Below are 22,147 nucleotides of genomic sequence, written 5' to 3'. Positions count from 1 at the left end.
GTCAGTAAAAATCAATCAGGATTCAGGCCTTGTGACTTGACTTAAAAATAAATAACACTGCACAACACACTGCCTGTAAGTGACACACAGCAGAAAGGGAAAAACAACTTTCTTAACATTGCAGACAGATTGAACTAGAAAACAATTTACAAAAATGTGGATGAATTGGATAAAGCATGAGATCATTCTTCAGTTTTGGATTATTAAAAGAAGGGTTTGGTCTTCCCAGTGGTACTGCGTGCTGACGTGTAACTGAGCCGAGTGAGAGCTCACCTTAGATACAGGAAGTGTTGCAACAACAACACCCAACGCAAAGAGCAGAGGAACTGAAACTATTTACACTTCACTCATATAGGTGAGTAAACAATAACATTAACAATAACAGAAAGTCTGAAAAGGCCATGATGATACGAGTTTAATGTACGTGAGGTAATGGAGTAAGTTAAGTAACAAAATGCGGAACATTTTGTTTACACGGAAATAGTGATGTGAAGATAACATTTGTCCAGCAGAATATGTTCCAGCATATTCATTATTATTAACACGTATCATTTGACTCAAGTAGTAACTTATTATATAAAAAATAGATATATAAATGCTTCGATTTAACTACCTTACACATTTGTAAGCTTAAATGGGCATTGGGCAACAGCGCCACCACGGTGCGACATGCGGCGATGTGTGTGTGCGCTTCAAGTGGGCTTCAGTGCGTTCAGCAAATAGAAGTGTTTTGTACTTCAAATAGACAGTGTCACTGTTCCAGGGTTGTGACACACTTCAAAAAAATACTAAGACTTTTATTAACTTTTTTATAATTCCTCAGCCTTCGATTTATCCAGTGAAGTGATGGCAGCAGGCAGGCCTGTGACTATAAAATGAAGATTCATGAGAAGATACTCATCCAGTTTCAGTCTTGCAACTCACCTGTCGACAAAGAAGGATACCTTGCAAAGAAGGTGATTGCTTTGTAGCCTATCTCTGAAACTGTATTAAAGTCCCCAGGACTGGGATTTTCTCAGCCTTATGAACAAAATACAGATAGTTTGGTCAAAATCAAATTTGTTTTTTTAACTAAGCAACAAAGCAATCAGTATTACTTTTTTGTAATGTAATCTTTCCCACAATACAATTAATTTACAAGATTTAAAGTAAAAAGAATAAAAATTGTAAAAACAGCAAAGAAATACATACTTTTATATCCATCGCTACCATGACACTGCCATTATTCTGCTTTCATCATCAAACCCGTTGTGAAAGAACTTGAGCAATGGAGGCCTTTGTCGTAAACATGATGATGACTCAAGTTTTTTTTTGTGCCAGGGTGAAAGAAACACTTCTTATCAGAAGCGCTGGTTTATCCTGAAGGGGAACCTCCTCTTCTACAAGGACCGGCCCGCTGACCGTGACCTCATCGGAGTCATTGTTCTGGAGGGCTGCACCGTCCAGCTGTGTGAGTCCGAGGAGCAGTTTGCCTTCTCCCTGGTGTGGAGCGATTCAGGCCTGCGCACCTACAAGCTCTCTGCTGAGGACCAGGACAGCCAGGAGAGCTGGATCAAAGCGCTGCTGACAGCTAGCCACAGCTATCTAGCCCTGCTTTTGGTGGACATGGAAAAACAGTATAGAGGTGAGAGAGAGGAGTGAGAGGGGGGTGTCGTGTTGTTTGGCATGTGACAGATGCAGGCTGTGGGTGACAGAATGTTCTTTGTTCTACAGAGCAGGGAGCTGCTTGAAGCCCACTAGCCTTGTTTACCATTTAAGTAACCAATTGCCATTTGCACAAAGTGTATTCAACTCAAAGCAGCTATGTTGTGGTATTAATAACACCTGCTCCCCAGCACGCTTCGGCTTCTGTGTGAAAGTTATCCTAGCACTCTCCCTTGTCTTTTATTTAAATTCTCTGTATATACCTTTGTCCTCATTGATTCCACAGAGGCCCTTACATTTTCCACCAGTGGTCTGTCTGGGAGTCCAGTCATGCCGAGTGGCAGCACGCAGCAAGTACCACATTCTATGACTCGGTTGAGCCCAGGCATGTCAACACTACTGCAGAACCCAGGACCAGGAGTGGGCACAGCACCCGGCGTTGGCTCCCTACAAATGCTTCAAGCTCCACCCATTTCCTCAAAGACGGCCAGTAAAAGGTCACCCAAACTATGGCCCAAGAGAAATGCAAATGTGGTGCCTGTTATTGGTCCCGCCCCACCCCAGGGGGATTGGTCTGTGGTTGGATCAGAAACTATGGAGGACTTTGGTAAACTGCATGAAGAGTTTGGAAAGGAAGTAAAACAACTCATAGCGGAGAGGCTTAAAAATAAAAAAGGACATGGAGCAGAAGTTGTTGAGGAAGAAGATTTGATTGATTTTGGTTGATCAGTAGAAACATGATGCAATATAATATGGCCAATGTCCCAAGCTTTCATGCCAACTTTAAAAGGTTGAAATCCTAATGTTAAATACATAAATGCTATATATTTGTACATATTTTTTAGATTTGAAAGGTTTCTAATATGTTAATTGTATTTATTTACGTTCATTAAGTCAATAAATGTTCCATGTTCTCATGTTCCACTGACTTGCTTCCTAATCACTAGTTATTGATTAGTTCATAAGAGTTGCATGGAAAAACATCGAATTGAACTGCAAATGGTGCCTTGTATTAGTGGAGAAAACTACAGCAACTCAAGAAGTGTATTAACAATCAAACTTAAACTGTATTTAGGTATTCATTTTGTTCAGACTGCAAACAAACGCAATTCATTTCTGAACTACGATCTTTATGACTGATCTGTCCACAGTTGTTTGCAAGTGATCCTATTTGTTTATTCTGACAATGTATTCTGTGCTAAAGAGATAACAGGTGTGAGTAATAATGCTATAATTTATTGTTGTCATTCGATAGTAATACATCAACACAATGCGATGTGTTGTGAGCTTACAGTATAGACTAGACTAGAAGGTATGTGCATGCATAAATTGAGTGGCAAATCGATTCGAGCGGCAAAGTGAGTTTATCGTTGTTTAACGTTGTTTAATGCAATCAGATAGGACTTTTATGTTTGAAAGTATGGGCTGTCAAGGCCAGGAAGTAGTTTTGTGCAACTCAGTAGGCGTTCCTGCGTAACTTCCGGGTATGATGATGATGTCACGCGCATACCCTATATACAGGCTATTTTTGGTGAGCAACACCATCATAGGACAAAGTATAAATTAGGCTTTAGTGTGCAGACTGAGACACATCTTTAGAAATCTGAAACCGTCTAGGAATGTGGTTAAAATCTGATTAGCAAAACCAGTTTTCACGTGTTTTTTGTAATTTACTGTTCAAACTTAAGACAGATAAAAAACAATCTGATTCCAATCCTGTTGGCCGTATATTGGATTTGGATTACCAGTCTGAACATAAGCTTAAATGATGATCAGATGCAATTGATCACCAGGCTTTATTTTGGCTGTTCACAGGTGTCCTAGCAAGCTGTGGGGTTAAAAAAAGGAGTGTGAGCCATATGGGGGCATCTAGAAGGCATAGGGTTGTTGAATTGTCAAAATGGTAGAGAAAAAGACTGAGGTGTCAGTGCTATTTCAGTACCCCCGGGCCCCCAGCTGTCCTGTTTTATGGTCTTTCACAGTGCTCCCTCCTCTGTCTGTCCCTCTTTGAAGCCCAGTGTACTTCTGCCGACAGCCGTCACCTACAATATTATTTTTTCATTACTATATGGGGACACCTAAAAATCTAAAAACAAAAGTTAATTTCACTCTGAAAGGCACATGTCAGATTTCAATTATCACACTGGATTGAAAAAGAGTGGCAAGAATTTGGTGAAATAAAAGTTTTAAATAACTATAATTATAAAAAGCTTTAAATGAGGTTAGTTAAATGAGGTCATATTTTGCTGTGTGAAAGAAAAACTTCTATGAATGCTACAGCGAGGGACAGACAGGAGCAGTGGTGTCAGTTCCCACTGGTGCTGGATTCCAATACATATTTTTGCTTTACAGTTGCGTGGTAGATGGCTGCCTGTGGAGCACATACATGGAGGCAGTTGGGCGGTCCCATGGCACCATACGTTATACTGGGCATCTGCGCAAGTTCCCCAAATTAGACCTTTTCCACATTGGTTTCATTTCCCATCGACGTTGTTAATATCCATTATCACTGGCTTTTTAACTAATGATGTAGCGATTTAGAAGTGTTGTGGGGATTGTAGAAGTGGTGTAGATGAATTACTCCACCATGGATCAGTGCCCTGTAGGCCAGGCTGCACTTAATGGTACAAGCTCTGTTTGTAGTTTTCAGGTAAAATGGGGAAACTGTTCCAATAGATCCAATGTAGTTGGTTATTGGATTGGATATAGTTATATTATTTAGTCACAAGCTCTTGTTAATACATTTCATTGGTTCAACATGTATAAAACCCACAGACTGACATAATCACTTTCATTTAAATGTATTTTCAAAAATAACCAAGTTCAAACGCGTCGCAACTTTTGTGTGACACTGTAGTACAAAGAAGAAATATGGAGATACAATGTTTCTGTATGCATGCATGTACAATTACAGGAAGTTCACTGTTCCTGATATAAATGGAGTACGTAGAAAGAAAACAATGTTATGCATTATGCATTGCTCCTAGCAGGTCCTTTATGATGGTTTCCTTTTTGTTGAAAACCCTACTGGACCACCCAATCTTTTTAAAGTTGCTGACATAACATATTCACTATTCTTTTTTTAAAGATATATTCTGGGCTTTTTCTGCCTTTATTGATAGATTGAAAGTAATCTGAGAGAGACGGGGGGGAAGACACGCGGCAAAGGCCGTCGGTATCAGGAGTCGAACCCAAAGCACGCCGTCAGGCTGGCTTTTTGATTGATTGATTGAAATATTTATTAACAGTTTGCAGAATTACAGTACATTTCAAGCACAAACTCAATACAAAGACTGTTAACTGTGAGTGGATGACCCAATTAAGCATTACACTTGTTTACAAGAGGGTCCACCATGTTCAATTCATCAAAGCAGCCTAGGTGCCCAGACGGTTGAGCTAACCGTCCAGGCCCATATTCACCATTCAAAATTTGTCTTTGTTTATGTTTTAATATATATACCGGTACTTAATATATTATTTTTAATACATTTTTATTTAATCTGTGCAAGGAAACATTTGTTTGTATGAACTTCAAGACACTGTTTGTTTATATTTTCACTCATGCTGGGTCACTGTTTCTCAAGGACTTGTAGTAGTGTGTCACTGTTGGAGCTGAACCAGTTCCCATCAACCATCTGTTTTAAAGTTTCATGTCTGTTTATATATCCCACCTCCTTACCACAACTGCTGTAGTTGTCACTTTGGCAGGTGATGAATTTAGGATATCTTCACTAGACACCAATTAAGAACTTTGAGCAGTTTGTTTTTTAAATCATGATATGCAGTGTGTCTGCTGCATTATTTTAATTGTGACTAAAGCCAAGGCAATGAAAAGCGTAGTAAAATGATATTGAGCTGCCCTTGTGCTACATCATGAATCCTCCAGACCTCTCGGGTCATATGGGACAGGTCAGATTTATGCCCCCAGTTAAAACTAAATGTAGAGAAGCAGCATTCTGTTTTTGTGCACCATATCTGTTGTCTATTACTGCTGCACTGTAATAGTATTTTTCTTTGTATGTTTTAACTTATTCTTATTTGACATTAGATAGGCCTATATTTTTAATTATATTAAAATGTCTTTTATAATGTGTTTTGTATAAATTCTCTTAATGTTTTGTGTAAAGTACTTGCCTAGTTTAAATGTGCTGCTATTCAAATAAACAGATTTTGTCCGCTCATGGTGGATGATATAAATAATATACACAAATAGCCTCAACAAAGACTTTCAGTATACTATGCTATGAATGAATGAATGCAGTGCAGTGTGTGTGTGTGTGTGTGTGTGTGTGTGTGTGTGTGTGTGTGTGTGTGTGTGTGTGTGTGTGTGTGTGTGTGTGTGTGTGTTTAGTTTAGTTTAGTTTATTTTGGTCAAAGAATTGAACATTGAATACATTGATTACATGTCATTATAAATTAGTATTTAGACCAAAAAGGTATAGGCTGAAGCCAGTGGCTTATTTTGCCTATCCTATTTACACCAACAGAAATAATAATATATACAATACATATACGTGTGTTCAATTATTGGCCCAAGGCAGGCTGCCATGTGAGTTTGTCCATATTCGGATAGCACCAAAGTATGTGTGTTGTGTGTGGGCATTGAATTCACCTCATTCCAGACTCCTGGAGCCTATTTTGGAGCATTGGGAAGATGATACCTTCCGACACCACCTGGCTCCTCCCTCTTTCTCTTACTTTTCCTTTGCTCTTTTTTCCTGCCAAACATGATGGTGTGGCTAAAGTTAGACCCCTTAGGGTTGGTATATAAGACCCCAGGGGACTACCACCATCATGTCAGTCACATCACATCAGTAGTCTTCTCTTCTTGACCAACCAACACCCAACAAACTAAAGAGATGGTGAGTGTGGTGGCGTGTTCCTGTCCTTGGAAGAACAAACCGTGCATTGGATTTTTTCTTTTTCTACGCTAAACTGATAAGATGAAAACATCACTGCTACATTTTCAAACTGGATTACTACAGCAACGCGACTAAGACTAAATAGTAGAGGTCCTCTATAGTCGAGCCACCAAAATGATGGATTTGGACCTTCTCTTACTGGTGGCTTTTGGCCTAAAAGGAGATAGTGATGTGTTTGGGGATCACTTTATTACAGGCCCCAAACGCATTACATAATACTAAAGCCTGAGTTGTGCAAGAGTAAAAATATACAGTATTACTTTTAATGGCAAAAAGCTTTGATCTGAGACATTTTGATTCAAATGGCTTACTGTCAATACAGTGTCGGCCAAAAGAACAGATATGCTCCCTAATGCTTTTTTTTTCTCTCTCTGTACCTTATCTAGATCAAAACGACATTCCAAGTCATGCTTTTGAAAATGTTATGGCACTCTTGTTTTTGAGGAAGTTGAATATACATGCAGTATACAAGGCTTTTGATTCCAGCTTTTATTAGTTGGTCAAAGGAGGGTATTGCTCCAGAATCTGTGTCAGTCTTAGTATTTCTTTCTTTCCTCTTTTGGAGTAATTTGCTCTTGTAGTAAGAATCTGTTTGGTTGATGTATGTAAAAATTATGTTTTGTTTTCCATCACTATTCAGGCACCCAAGAAGGCAAAGAGGAGGCAGCAGCAGGGTGAGGGTGGATCCTCCAATGTGTTCTCCATGTTTGAGCAGAGCCAGATTCAGGAGTACAAGGAGGTGAGGTTTTTCATCTCATTCTGCTCACCATTGTTGAAGCAATAAGGATGCCATTGATCTTGTGACAGAATGCAACCGCAATAGAATGCAACAGAAATGGCAACATTTATTTTGAAGAAAGCCTGTTGTGAAAACACTATTTGATACCATTTCAATTTATCATACAGTAATTAAGATCTTAGGCTGTGTGAGGAAAGGAAATAATCTGCTGCTGTTGTGATGTTCACATAACTGGTGACTTCATGTATCATTCTACTGAGGTTGCAATGTGATTGTGAACACGCTTCTCCAAAACATAAGACTTGTGTCTCCATGACACGAAAAATGTCTTCATCAGCAGTGGAGTGTGGCAAATTTTGTTTAGCGATGACAGCTCCCAGGGGTTGGTCAGTGACCCTCTCTCTGTGACCCCACTGGAATGCAGCCCAACAGCTGATCCAGCAGCTGACTAATGGCATTCAAAGCTAGCTAGAATGAATTGAAGATGGATAGAGAGAGAATAAGAAATTATGAAAAGTATTCATACCTGAAAATGTTCAGTCAGTATATAGTAATTCAAGAACAATTACAGTAGCCTGTAAGGAGTCATGTGAAATGCTTAATCTAATAAACACGTTGAAGGGATAATAAAAGATTGCATGCCACACATCTGAAGGATAGAATAAAGACTTGTGTGACAGGGCCAAAGGATTTTGTCACAAGGTAAAAATGGGGTTGGGGGATATTTGACATTGAAACCATCTGCTGAAATGTCACGAGGGGCTTGCCTTGCATTCCGAGACCATTTTAACACCTTAGAAAGACAAGTGGCTCACAGCTGCCAAGACCCATAAGATTTCCATTGCCATCTTTAGTTTCACAGGGTGCAATAACCAGCTATGTTGAAACGGGAGTGGCAGACCCTTTTGCATTTACACATTTAATTTGCTCTTGTAATGTTTGTCATGAGCAAATCTCAGTCTAATACATCTAATTTCTCACAATTTGTAATTGGTCACAATTCTGTCAGGATGAAAGTGTTAATGATTCTCATCTGAGCTGCTGAGCACTTGAGCTCAGTTCAGTTTAACACACAATCATGCACATTTGATGTTTTTAATCTGTTCCTTTGTCCTTTTTTTGTTTATTGTTCTTTAAACATTACTACATAATTGTTAAATTGTACCTTTGTCTCTCTCCCCTGGCAGGCTTTCACAATCATTGACCAGAACAGAGATGGCATCATCACTGTTGCGGATCTCAAGGACGTGCTCGCAACCATGGGACAGTTGAACGTGGATAATGATGAGCTTGAGGGCATGATCAAGGAGGCCAGCGGCCCCATCAACTTCACTGTCTTCCTGACCATGTTCGGCGAGAAGCTGAAGGGTAGGTCAAAAACACATAGCTCTAAATAGCTCTTTAACTCTCTACTGGTTATGTAAGTTTACTGGTTATGTAGATTTGCCCATCTATCTATTTATTTGTTTGTTTGTTTTTTGCTTTTTTATTTAAAGTTGTTAATTATTTAGCATTGAATTGAAAGTTATACCCATTATCCACACTCACATTTTGACATTGACGGCAATTCATGTTACATGCTTTATGTTTTAGTAAATTCATGTTACATGCTTTATGTTCTGGTAGCCATTCATTCTCTTGTTTATGTTTACTTATTTTACATAATATTTTGTTGGAGAAAAATCGGAATAAGGACACCATTCTTTTGTTGCCAGGTGCTGATCCCGAGGACGTTATCGTGAGCGCTTTCAAGGTCCTGGACCCAGAGGGCACAGGCAGCATCAAGAAGGAATTGTAAGGGCTCTTATCTTTCATTTCCCTCATATATCACAACGGCACTCTGTGAATTCACTGTAGATCGGTTCTTGATGTGATGTGTCTCCTGTCTCTCTACAGCCTTGAGGAGCTCCTGACCACCCAGTGCGACAGGTTCACCCCTGAGGAGGTGAGATTATCATAGTCTCTGTCTGTCTGTCTAGCTATTGCTATCTCTTTCTCAGCATTGGAATTACTTAAATTGCAGTACCCCAGATATCATATATGCACACAATATTTACTATTGTGTTAGACTCAACTGCATCTCTCTGATTCTTTCTCCCCTCTCTCATTTTTGCTCAGATGGTCAACCTGTGGGCTGCATTCCCCCCTGATGTGGCTGGCAACGTAGACTACAAGAACATCTGCTACGTCATTACACACGGAGAAGAGAAGGAAGAGTAAATCCCAATTCTATCAAGATGTCTACTCTACCTCTGTCCAACCCCTCACCCCCCTTTACCTCGTGCTTCTCCATCTCCGTGGCGTGCTGATCCATGCTCACTCCCCTGGCCCGCCGTCCTCCCTCGCCTGTTCCCCAAAGAAAGACTTGCATCCCTCTATCAACCCAGAGCAAGAGGACTAAGGACTGTGGGAGTGTTTGTGTGTGAGTAGCAACCAACAGGCGAACATGGGATTCTTTTCAATAAAAGTAATCTTGTGATATTGAAACTACTCTCTCCATCTCTTTCCCTGCCTCTGGTTCATCCTCCATTTCCCCCATAATTCACTGTTGTGCTTTTGCGTAGAGGCCAGCAGTGCATGCATCAGACCTACATCATGTATTCCAGTGTATAAAGTCAGTTGAAACTCCTCTTGGGTACGTGGTGCATGCACAGCCATTTTATTTGAAACAAGTATATGTTCTGACCTCGAAGGTCTGCTAGCCTCAACTTGACAAGTAGTGTGTGATGGATTCATCCCTGTCTTTGTATCAGGGAGGAGAAGAAAGTAAAAGACAGGGCGTACTGTACTACAATAGTTTGTACCCCCTCTTTCTTAATTTCTCTCTCCCTCTCTAATACAAGAGGGATGAAAGGAAGGGTTGCAATGGACAGAGGAATACAGGGTTTTTGTTCTCATTAAATCTTGTAAATAGAGAAAGAGATGATGATAGTTGGCTGGCGAGTGGGAGGCAGGAAGGGAAGAGACAAAAGGAACAATTTTGTTTTGACGACTTTCCCCTCCTCTTGCCAGTGTTTCTCTCCTGTTTCATGTCTATGTCTCCACTGTAACAAAATAAAGAAACAAATAAAAAGTAATATCTTTCATACTACACTGTGTCTGTTGGTTTAAGTGCCGGTGCCCTCCTGGCTGTAGGATCTTGAATGGTACATCCATGTCCACACCTATAAACTATAATCTATGAAGGAATAAAGGCAATTTTTTTGCCAAGTGAAAGAGCAGTGTAAATTCATCTTGCACAATTACGCTACAAAACATGTATATTGTGTCACACAATACAGTTTTTTATTAGCTAAATGAAATAGCGCTGCCTCGTACAGAGACTCACGGCTCACTGTACAATGAACCCAACACAGTACTTTCCAGCTTATTATAAAGTGGAAGGTTTCTAAAGTTATTTTCAAAATGGTAGGGCTACACATTAAAAAGTATGGATCAAATTCACTATACACACAATAAAAAACATTCTGAAAAATGAAATAGATACAATTACAGTTAATTGCCTAATGTACAGTACCAAAGCACAATCTCAAATGCAAACATGATTGTACACACACACACACACACACACACACACACACACACACACACACACACACACACACACACACACACACACACACACACACACACACACACACACACACACACACACACACACACACCCTTATTTTACTGCAGGTGCTGCTGTAATCATGGGTCAACCTTGTAATTGTAAACAATACAAGTCTGCACATTGTAACTTTGCAAATGCTCCCAGTCAATGCTTTATTATAGATTAACGTCTTCAGAAGGATTCTGAAGAAGACTGTACAGTGTCTAAACTGTCTAAACAGTGTCTGGACATGTGACATGTCTTTATATAAGTATTCATTATATAAGTATGTCATAACATGTCTTTATATAAGTATATATATATATATGCCGCCCTATATATATATATATATATATATATATATATATATATGCCGCCCTAATGTATGTCATCTCTGTGATAGGTGAGATTAAAAAAGGCTGCTGAGGCAGCAGGAAAGGACATGAGTAATTCCGCAGGATTTCCCCCCATTCTCCAGAAATAAGCTTTGGGAAATGCTGGGCTATCTCATTACAAGTTCTGAATGAGCAGCTAATGTCTTTGAAGAGTGTGATGATAGCTGGAAAAGTGCAGTCTGGATGATTATATAACCATCATTGTTTTCCTATTTTCTTGCTTTCCTACGTCTGTGCATTGCTGTCCTTGGGAGTTTTTTCAAAGGCACTGGAAAGGAACTTCCTTCACCCCCAATGATATGTCTTCAAGCAAACCTCACAGCCATGGAAGCAATTTACTTTCTTTTCATTGTACCTACAATTAGAACGTTTGGGAAGATTTGTCTGGCTAAAGTGTTGAAACATAAAGTGAGCATCTATGATTAAAAATAATTAATTAAACTGACAAAAAAGAAGATTTTTGGAATGACCCCTATATCAGAAATAGTGTAAATAAATATAGTCTATTTGCAACTGTACGATCCAAATTAATTGAATGATTAAATTCAAATAAGATTTGAACATTGATGTAGGGCAGGATATACCACATTCACCATCATTGATTGATTGAAAATCTTATTCAGCACAAGTCATAGTCAGGGGATATTAATTAAACCCGGAAATACATTTCTTACCAAGACATTTCTTCACCAATGTGTTTGTAAAGGTGTCTACTAACATATCCCACATTGGTTTATATTCAACCACCCTAGGGGAATTTTTGACAGCTGCTGAAAGTTGGCGTACCATACAACCATTATAAGGCAAAATGTTCTAAATTTCATTATGCTTTAAGTAGCATGTGACGTGTCAAACTAGGGGTTTTTCATGATTCTGAATCCATTCCAAGCATTAGTTTTGCATGAAAAACACTCCTTGGGCTTAAAAAGGCCATAGATGTCATCACAAATGTGATGAGGTCAGCACATTTGGGCAAGTGTCTATGACCGTTTTTAGCCCAAGGAGTGTTTTTCGTGCAAAACAAATGCTTGGAATGGATTCAGAATGATGAAAACCCCCTAGTTTTACACGTCACATGCTATTTAAAGCATAATGAAATTTAGAACATTTTGCCATATATTGGCTGTTGATGGTACCCCAACTTTCAGCAGCTGTCAAAAATTCCCCTAGGGTGGTTGAATATAAACCAATGTGGGATATGTTAGTAGACACCTTTACAAACACATTGGTGAAGAAAATTCTTGGTAAGAAATGTATTCCCAGATTTGACTGGTAATACTGATAATATTCCCTGACTAATCAAATACAAAAAATGCTACAAGGATAAAACCAGATTTTTTCATTCATCAGAACATTTAACGACATAGAAAAAAAAGAAATAAAGGAAAAGGGGAAAACGTGTAGGCCTAGATGCATTTGTTGTTTGGTAAAGTATTAAGTATTACATAAATTATTTAAATCCTGTCAGTCTGTGATTTATATTATTTAAAAGAAATCATTGGGGAGGGGAAAATACATTATCTGCAACAGCAGTCAATGTTTTTATACAATTCATGTCTTCATGAGCGATTACTTACAAATGGGGTTTCAAATATAAACATGGAATGAAAACTAGTTCTTAATGAATGAATGAATGAATATTGGTAAGCATAGGGTCTCAAGCATGGTCTCAAGTCAGTCAAAGTTATCCTCCCTCTCTTTACATTTGCGCATGCGCAGTACGTCCGTTTTTCACAACACTTCCTGGTGGTTGTGGGTTGTGGACTTTGTTGTGGACATGTAATTTAACCTGAGCGACAGGGCGCAGCTGGAGCACCTTGCACTTTGAGGGACTTCACAAATTGTTGTTGTTGTTGTCAGGACTTGTCAGCTTTCTCTCACAACCGAGTGGTTCTTCTGTGGTAATATGGGGAATCGGGTGTGGATGTGGACACCGTCTATGCCTTCTGAAGTCTGACGGGCCGAAAGAAAGCCACAGCCATCCATCCACCATGGCCTCACCATCGCAACGACGCGCGGCTCTTGGGTTCCCCGCTCTGGCGAGCGTCGCCTTGCTGCTCCTGTCGGCGGCGACCACCGTGCGGTCCTCTCAGGGCGACAAGGAGCCGGTCTACAAAGACTGTGTGAAGCAGTGCGTCCGGACCAACTGCACCGGGGACCGGCTGCGAGGCTTCCAGTCCAGACAACCGCCCTACATGGCGCTGACGGGTGAGGGAGAGGTTCCATATGGGGCTAGCTAGTGTTCCCTGATGTTTGTTGTTAACTTGTCCCACTCCACACAGGCAGTGGTGGAAGAATTTGAGATTGTTTGTGTAAAAGTAATGTTGATTTTTATTGTGGTGGTGACAGTGGTTGCTGCAACACCACAATATAAATAATACTCCCGAGACCAGGGTCTAATCAGTCAATAGATGGATCATGGAAGAGTAGGGACTAGACTACCCTGCACAGTGCACACCCACCACAGGTCATATGGGACACACTCCAAATTTGAGGCACCGAATTATCATACGCACACAGAATTAATTGATTAGATTAATCAATATTAGATAGGCTAATCGATGAATAATCATCCCCTATTTCAGGTGTGTGTGTGTGTGTGTGTGTGTGTGTGTGTGTGTGTGTGTGTGTGTGTGTGTGTGTGTGTGTGTGTGTGTGTGTGTGTGTGTGTGTGTGTGTGTGTGTGTGTGTGTGTGTGTGTGTGTGTGTGTGTGTGTGTGTGTGTGTGTGTGTGTTGTTGTTGTTGTTGTTGTTGTTGTTGTTGTTGTTGTTGTTGTTGTTGTTGTTGCTGTGGTGAAAATGTGACTACAAAGACTAATACATTAGGTTATTCTGGTTGAACAAGTCCTGTTGTAATATTTCCCCAGTACATTATGTATTTTGAACCTAGGGAGAGAACACAATACTCTACACACAATGTCCCCTTCCTTGTCCCTGCTGTCCAGGTTGGTCCTGTCGTGATGACTGCAGATACCAGTGCATGTGGACCACTGTAGGCCTATACCAGGCGGAGGGGTACAGTGTCCCACAGTTCCATGGCAAGGTCTGTATGTTGCTCTCACTGTGGTCATACAGTAGTCTTCGTTTACACTAAATCTCCTGACGAATAAACAAACCCAAAAATTCTCCACTGTTCACCATTGTTCGTATCAAACTTGAGTTCTGAATGAATGAGCTAATTCATTCAGGTGAATTAGAAATGTGGAATGTTTCCAATTAAAATAAACAATATGTTACACTTTGTGACAGTGTAATATTCATGTTCTTTGTGGATGTACTCATGACACAAACAACAGTTAAAAGATATATAGTTTTGGTGCGAATTAATCGCATGAAGAAACTTACACAGTGTCAGTGAGGTTAAATGCACTAATCATTGTCATTTTGTAATACCTAAGCTATTTTAAATAGTATTTAAAAAATGCACCAGAATATATCCTCTAAAATAGCTTTCTGTTGCATGTTTCAGTATAATATAGATATTGACCTTTACATTCTAACAGGTTAGCCTACATATTTATTTTGAATGAATGCTCTTCAACTGTGTGATTATTATTTTTTTAGTTTGATACATGTCCTTACTCTGGTCACTGCTTGCGCCTCAGGCATTTGGGTCTAATAATGATATATTTCTTGTTGTCCAGTGGCCGTTTACACGTTTCCTGTGTTTTGAAGAGCCGGCATCTGCCCTTGCCTCTCTGCTCAATGGCCTGGCTTGCCTTCTCATGCTATTCCGATACCGGAGCTCTGTACCACGCCAGAGCCCTATGTACCACACCATCACCGCCTTCAATCTGGTGGGTAGAAAAATATATAAAAGGAGAAAGAGATGAGAAACAGGTTTTATAGAATGCATGTTTGATTTTGAGACAGTTATGTGAAGCACCCCACCCCGTAGAAGTGGTGTTTAAGGTCGCATTCACACCAGCATGCTATACTGGGATTAAAACGAATCCTGCTGCTTGCCGGAAAGTGCGCTTCGTTTGGCAGGTGTGAAGGCTCAATCGAATCCTGATGCGCATCAAAGAACCGCATTCTAGTTTGCCAAAAAAACTTTCATTCACTACAGGTGTGAATGCAATTTGCCCGTCGCTAAATCCCACCCCAAAAAGCGATTGTCCAATGCCAATCCAAATATTTGCTATGCACCTCATAGCTGTCAGTGTTATTTTGCATGGCTGTGTTGTTGAATATATATATATATATACACACACACACACACACACGGCTTAAGAAGGGGCCAGTTCGAACCCGGGCTCCCCCAGAGTTAGTGTTGAAGTGTCCTTGAGCAAGACTATGAACCCCAAATTGCTCTCGATGTGCAGGTTGGAAATGATCGATTAATGTATATGGAAAAATGCCGTCATTTAACATGCATCTCTATGGGGGAGAAGGACAGCTTGCCCTGTCTCCTCGCTGCTAACGTGCCTATTGGACAAGGACAGGTTGGGGAGGGAATTAGCGAAGGGCTAATTGCATCAAATAAAGGAGATAAAGCACATAAAGCAGATAAAGACGGAGAAGGCATATTTTACGCAGCGCATATAGACGTGCAAACACACACACACACACACACATCGTCCAGTCCACGACGACACACAGTGTATGTAGTATATTCTTTAACACCATATATTTCACTGTATAATTTATGAATTTAACACATTGATAAGTCACTGCTGCGTTTTCTTGGTGCGGTTTACACAGCCAGTGTGAAGGCAAACGCAGCAAATTAAATATGCAAAAATGATGCAACTTCTCCGCCCATTTGTATTTCACATCAAGTCTACCGAAGTGTGAATGCGACCTAAGAGAGTATTTTATTTAGTGCTTGTATTAAAAGGAACCCTGGCTAATAAGACAAATATGCCTTAAAACATTATACTTGCCCTCCATAACTAAAATAAAAACACCTTCAATATTTTATTTCTTTCATAAAAAGAGAATCTTTCACTCAATAGGAACTACTCCCGTCGAAGTTGATGATGTCATATGTCCATGTGTGGTCTAGCCGTATGGAATGCACGTCCTAATAAAAAACAGCTTAATACGTCCTAAGGTTAATATGAGCATCAAAGCAATATTTTAAATACTTTTTATTAGCACGTGCATTCCATAGGGCTGGACACACATGGACATATGATGGTCATCACCTTGCGACAGAAGCAGTTCCTAATCCTATTGAGTGAAATATTCTCTATTTATGAAAGAAATAAAACATTTAAGGTGTTTTTTATTTTTTCATTTTAGTTGCAGAGGGCAAGTATAATGTTTTAAGGTCTATTTGTCTTATTAGCCAGGGTTCCTTTTAAGAAGAAAGAAAGGGAGTTCCACCATGCTTCAGCCAGGTATATGCAGGACATGACACCAAATGGTGAGAGGAAATGACTCTGAAGCTGTACTGCTCCAGTGCTGTCCTCATCACTAATGCTTGTATGTTCTATAATACATTTGAGATCAATGTGTGATTGTTTGTGTTAAATTGTGATTATCTAGGTGTCTCTTAATGCCTGGTTCTGGTCCACTGTGTTTCATACCCGGGACACCTATCTAACTGAGGTAAATGCCAAAACACATCATGTGACAGTCCTGGATAATGATGATGCATTCATTCATTCCTTACTGTGTCTTCGGCATGAAGAGTTTCTGTTGTGGCTCGCCATACCATTTTGCAGGATTGGAGAAAGCCTTTTGTTTTTGTTCTGTCAAGGGAATTAGCCAAATTGTAATCCTCTAATGCCATTACTCAATAGTATCTCAATAACTTGCTGTGCTGTACATGATTGTCCTTGAATTATAAATGGCAGATTTTGACAAGATTATGTTCTTTCAATGATTATTTACCTGTATAATTCAGGCACTTTGATCTTGATGTTTTGTATACCCTACAGTATGTGTTTCTCCATTATTTTTTTTAGAAAATGGACTATTTCTGTGCATCAGCAGTGATCCTGTACTCAATCTACTTATGTTGTGTGAGGTGAGGTTCCTGTTTGTGAGGCCCTGCAAATATGGGCGAGACTGAGCCCTGATTCTGACACAGTCAGTAAAACACTAAATTAGTGTCATGATTAGAGTGTTAAATCCCACCAACAAACTTCAGTGTTTTGTAATCAGTGTTTTCTGTTAATCTTACCCCTCTTCTTGGCCAGAACGCTGGGCCTGAGGCGACCAGAGGTGTCCAGTATGGTTGGAGTCCTGCTCATCCTGGCTTTTACCTCCCATGTGTCGTACCTGACCTTTGTCAGCTTCGACTATGGCTACAACATGGCTGCTAACGTCACCACTGGTAAACCTGACACTCACATTTAAGGATTGGATTATTTGATTTGATTTAGGTAAAAGCAGTAAACACAATATAACTTAAACCCAGCATAAAAAACACTACCTGCAACAAGAAAACAAACATTGTTTGCCTCATATCTGGTTGTTTTAATGATGTCACAGCCCCTGTAGTTGGCCTACTAGGGCCTGTGTATTCCTGTAGGCCTAGGTCTTTGCTTCCCACAGGTCCTGAGGAATTGCCCAAGAGCCAAGTCAACAATGATGACACTGTAAGGCTTTTGAGTAGTTATGGTCTAGTCTAGACTCTAGACCTAGACTGTAGTCTTCAGGTCTTATGCCGTCAGTGACTTTAATTTCCCTTACCATAAAACCATGCATGTTATGCACCCGCTTGTGTTATCTATAGCAGCCTCAATTGCACTGAATATCTAATCAATCTGATGTGCCGACTTAGCTAATTAGCTTGTACTTTAAACGTCCTGTCCTTATCTTTGTTTTACCAACTTGGTTCACCTCTATTTATGTCCCACTGTTCCATTGTCATTCTCTTTCATTCATGTCGTTTACTTTTCCCATTGCGTTTCCTACGATATTCTTTTTAATCTATATAACCCTTCCTCTCATTTCATGCTCTCTCTCTCTCATTTCTCTCATTCTCTCTCTGTGTGCCATAATATTTCGCTTCCCTGTCCCTCGCCCCACGTTCCTCTCCTCCCTCAGGTATGGTGAACCTCCTGTGGTGGCTCTGCTGGTGCTGGCAGAACCGGCGGACGTTGCCGTACTGGTGGAAGTGTGGTGTGGTGGTACTGCTGCTGTATGGCCTGGCCTTGCTCGAGCTGCTGGACTTCCCCCCACTGCTCTGGGTCCTAGACGCCCATGCCGTCTGGCACCTCAGCACCATTCCTGTACACTTCCTCTTCTACAGGTAAACCACCCAGGCTCCTCCACAGTTAGTGTCGAAGTGTCATTGAGCAAGACTCTGAACCCCTAATTGCTCCTGATGTGCAGGTTGGTGCCTTGCATGGTTTCCTTCGCCATGAGTGTATGAATGGATGAATGTAATGCACAATCTATGTAAAGCGCCTTGGATAAAGGCGCTATATAAATGCAGTAATGCACCATTTACCACGGCTGTTTATGTCACAGAAAATGCTGTTGAAAGATGGAAAATGTTACTTTCATTGTATGCTTGATGGAAGAGGAATTTAAGTGATATGTGTTACCTGTGTAACAACCTGTGTTGTATAGATGTTACAAATACTGAGCTGCCAGATGGAACCAAACATGTTTTACTTGATCACATAGGCTTACTGTATGTGGGTACATAGCCCTTAAAGTAACAATACGAGATTATATTCTCTTTATTTTCTGTAGTATTTTACTATTATTTGTTTTTTCCTATTACATTTTAGTTTCCTGATAGATGACAGCCTCCACCTACTAAACACAGAGAAGACTGGTGTCAAACTGGAGTAGGAGCTCATCCCCTCTTCACCACAGCTTCTCCCCTCAGACCCCTCCAATCAGGGCAGCCGGACACCATAATGAGGAAGGTGCCCAGTCTCCATGTCCTCTGCAACTATGAATTCCATCAAACTAAACTTTGTTTACATTTTTTGTTATTTTTCTATATACATATGTTTTGGTTTCGGGGATTATCTTCATTTTTATTTTTCAAATGAGATCTATTTGATGCGTGCACTAAACCGTTGCCTTGTAATTGACTTGCTATCCACCTTTTTGCTAGTATTGTTGAAATTCAGAAAGAAGGGAAAATAATGTAACATACCCCAGTAGACCAGATTTCTTGACTTGACTCTTCACCTATGACTGGAGTGCATATATCACTTTCCCCTTTGCACTTGAGTACTTTTATAAACACAGTGACACTTATCTTTTTTTTCTCCTTTTTTGTTTATTTATTTTGTTGTTTATTTTTTTGCATTGTCAAAGCCAAGAACACACAAAGCCACTCACACTTTACACAAGCTGCAGTTATCCATGGCTGATGACAGATGGCGCCCATTCCCCTGCCATTGGTGTCTGACTGCTACCAGTGTGATACAGCATGTGTCAGGGTCCATTTGTGCTAAAAGTGGTCTGGCAGACACAGAGAGGTGCCCCAGCCCTGTGAGGGAGGGGATTCCAGCAGATTGTTCTAGACAGAAGGGGAGGGCTGTCACGTTTAGACGCCATTCTAGCTGACTGTGTTTATTTCCTCCCTTTTTGGGTGGGGGGGAGGGGGGTGTCACCTTTTATTTGTGTGCCTCTGCTCTTCCACTATGATTCATTTAACTTTGTTTTCTTATGTATTATTGCAATAATTTCAGCCTCCTATTTAAATTATGTATCTGTTGCCTTTTTCTTCTATTATCTACTGTTACTCTGATGTTTGTGTCCAGCTTTACTTTGATTTAATACTGTACTGGGGTAGCCCCATAATCAATCACATGGACATATGTATTTCATTCACCTGGACTGCCTTTCATTGTAAGAAAAAAAGAGAGGGTGAGAAACTACTGAAGATGGAAGCTTAATGTAGGCAAGTTAATGGGAGCTTAGTTTATAGGTAGTGGTGTCTTGCCTACACGTGTCAAGAGGGTTGACACAAATTGAATGCCTGGCTGAGGTGTGGTGTGTGTGTGAGTGAATGTGTAAATGCTTTCCTTATCTTGTCATTTGGAGGTTGCTGGAATCAATTGTCTCCCTACTGTACCACACGTTGCAGGCACAAATGAGCGTTGTTATTACAATTGCTGCCCCCAGTGCCCCATCTCAGAAAGTTTAGTCACTCGCTTCACGATTACTGCCTTACATAAGTGTGTGTGTGTGTGTGTGTGTGTGTGTATACATATACCACTTTTTTTTTGTTTTTAAATCACAAATCCTTTTTCTTTTCACTTTCAAGTCTGCCTTCCCAAAACTGGTTCTCTCGACTCATGAGATGACAAAGCTCTTGGTTCTAATTCATACCATGTACGTCTTCACCATATGTGCACTTTACTGTTTTGTGTACACGTGTATTCATTTGACATTCTGTCCATGCCTTTGTTCTTCTGTGTGAGAATGTGAACAATGACCAGTATGCATGCGTGCTTTGCCTTGACTCAAGGTTGTGTTGTTTTTGCAATGACCATCACAAACTGACTCCACTTTCGTGTGTGAGAGAGCGAGAATGTGCTCGATCCCGTTGTTGACCTGTCTAAGCTGTGGTTCTGTGTGACAGAGAGGGGTGGCTGTGTGAAATTGTGGATGACTATGGGTAAATTTAGCTTTGCTAAGAGCCTGTGGGTTTGATGGTGGGAGGGATGGGGGGGGCTAGGGAGGGACAGGACAGGGAGACGGACATAGAGGTCATGATGTGTTGAACGTGGGGGACAAATAGATTTATGAAATGGTGACAGAGAGAACAGTTCACCACGTTAAACACAGCATATACTCTATTTGCCCTCTTGCATGATGTATTGTTAATTCAATTAAATTGATGAATTAATTCATTTATATTTGATGCTGAAATGTTGCTGGAACCCTAACCGCAAAGTGCCATATCTGGAAGGTTATTTTTGTGCACTAAAACAAAATACAACAATGTCATTTCATTTTTACCACAACATTGCTACATGAAACAGAAAAACACTGAATTAAAAACTTACCAGAGAACCTGGATGAAATGTGATTATCATAGCTGCTTCAACACATTTAAGCAGCCTAATTTCTTTTGTGGTCTTGTCCTCATGTGTTTTAAGGGTTTTTTGCAAAACTCAAATCTACATTCTGCTCTGTAAATTCTCCCATCAAAGGACATCCCGTTCCCTTCCCTTTGCACTTACCAACTCCAACTCTCCTCTTCAGGACACTATCACACTCGTCCTGTATAGTGACTGTCCATTAACCTCTAACTATTCACTACTGCCCCCTGGCTGCTGCCACAGGCAGAATCATCTGCTACTGAGTGCATACTCCTGCATCTCACAGCTGATAGCAAGCTATATTTGACACCACCTAAGCTTTAAGAAATTGGATAAATAAAGTGTTCTCTTGGTTGATCATTTGTGTGTATTTGCCTTTCCTGCATGGATTGAATTTTTATCCTAGGCTACAGTATATCAAACAATGGTCTAAAGTTTAGACTAAAATCTAAACTAATGTAGGCTACATTCACTCAAGTACTGTACTTGAGTGAATGTATTGTACCTAAATATTGAGGTATTTTTACTTTACTGGATTACTTATCTATTTTACATTTTTAGACATTTTATTAATTTCAAAACTTGTGGAATGGGACCTTTTGCATAAGGACTTGGTTCTTTTAAGTATATTTAGTTGACAATGCTTTTGTACTTTCACTCAAATAAATTCTGAATACAAGACTTTCTACAATAGGATAGGGTATTAATACTTTTATGTAAAACATGTGGGAACTTCTTCACTCACTGTTATCAAATTGTTGCTCTGCATTCAACAGCATTGTGGCTCTGGCCCACAGCAAGTTTTATGAATAGAGAAATCACTAGGAGGTTAGGTTAGCTAAGTCAATTTCTGTCATTTAAGTCAAGTAGTAAGTAAAACG

At 40.1% G+C, this 22,147-nt stretch overlaps 3 protein-coding genes across 4 annotated transcripts; all 3 read left to right on the top strand.

Moving 5' to 3' along the window:
- Positions 1 to 65: 65 nt before the first annotated feature.
- LOC306915204 (sesquipedalian-1-like) lies at positions 66 to 2,565 on the top strand. The gene is made up of 4 exons (XM_079492476.1): positions 66 to 355; positions 824 to 956; positions 1,321 to 1,624; positions 1,931 to 2,565. Exons 2-4 carry the CDS (start codon positions 876 to 878, stop codon positions 2,368 to 2,370), a joined length of 825 nt encoding a protein of 274 aa, XP_079348602.1. The 5' UTR covers positions 66 to 355; positions 824 to 875; the 3' UTR covers positions 2,371 to 2,565.
- Positions 2,566 to 6,449: 3,884 nt separating this feature from the next.
- Positions 6,450 to 10,250, top strand: LOC306914846 (myosin regulatory light chain 2, skeletal muscle-like). 2 transcript variants are annotated; one of them, XM_079492055.1, is made up of 6 exons: positions 6,450 to 6,506; positions 7,207 to 7,305; positions 8,493 to 8,673; positions 9,021 to 9,099; positions 9,202 to 9,250; positions 9,424 to 10,250. In XM_079492055.1, the coding sequence occupies exons 1-6, from the start codon at positions 6,504 to 6,506 to the stop codon at positions 9,523 to 9,525; spliced, it is 513 nt and encodes a 170-aa protein (XP_079348181.1). In that variant the 5' UTR covers positions 6,450 to 6,503; the 3' UTR covers positions 9,526 to 10,250. The 2 variants fall into 2 exon arrangements, with proteins under 2 accessions (XP_079348181.1, XP_079348182.1); XM_079492056.1 differs by lacking the exon at positions 6,450 to 6,506 and adding an exon at positions 7,079 to 7,095.
- A 2,730-nt stretch (positions 10,251 to 12,980) lies between these two features.
- pgap3 (post-GPI attachment to proteins phospholipase 3) lies at positions 12,981 to 21,621 on the top strand. The gene is made up of 8 exons (XM_079493556.1): positions 12,981 to 13,503; positions 14,241 to 14,338; positions 14,940 to 15,092; positions 16,789 to 16,851; positions 17,211 to 17,272; positions 17,445 to 17,581; positions 18,298 to 18,502; positions 18,990 to 21,621. Exons 1-8 carry the CDS (start codon positions 13,287 to 13,289, stop codon positions 19,051 to 19,053), a joined length of 999 nt encoding a protein of 332 aa, XP_079349682.1. The 5' UTR covers positions 12,981 to 13,286; the 3' UTR covers positions 19,054 to 21,621.
- The last annotated feature ends 526 nt before the right edge of the window (positions 21,622 to 22,147 follow it).

The sequence above is a fragment of the Electrona antarctica genome, assembly GCF_951216825.1.
Source record: "Electrona antarctica genome assembly, chromosome: 22".
NCBI lineage: Eukaryota > Metazoa > Chordata > Actinopteri > Myctophiformes > Myctophidae > Electrona > Electrona antarctica.
The sequence above is the reverse complement of the archived record's forward strand: the minus strand, read 5'-3'. Positions and strand labels throughout refer to the sequence as shown.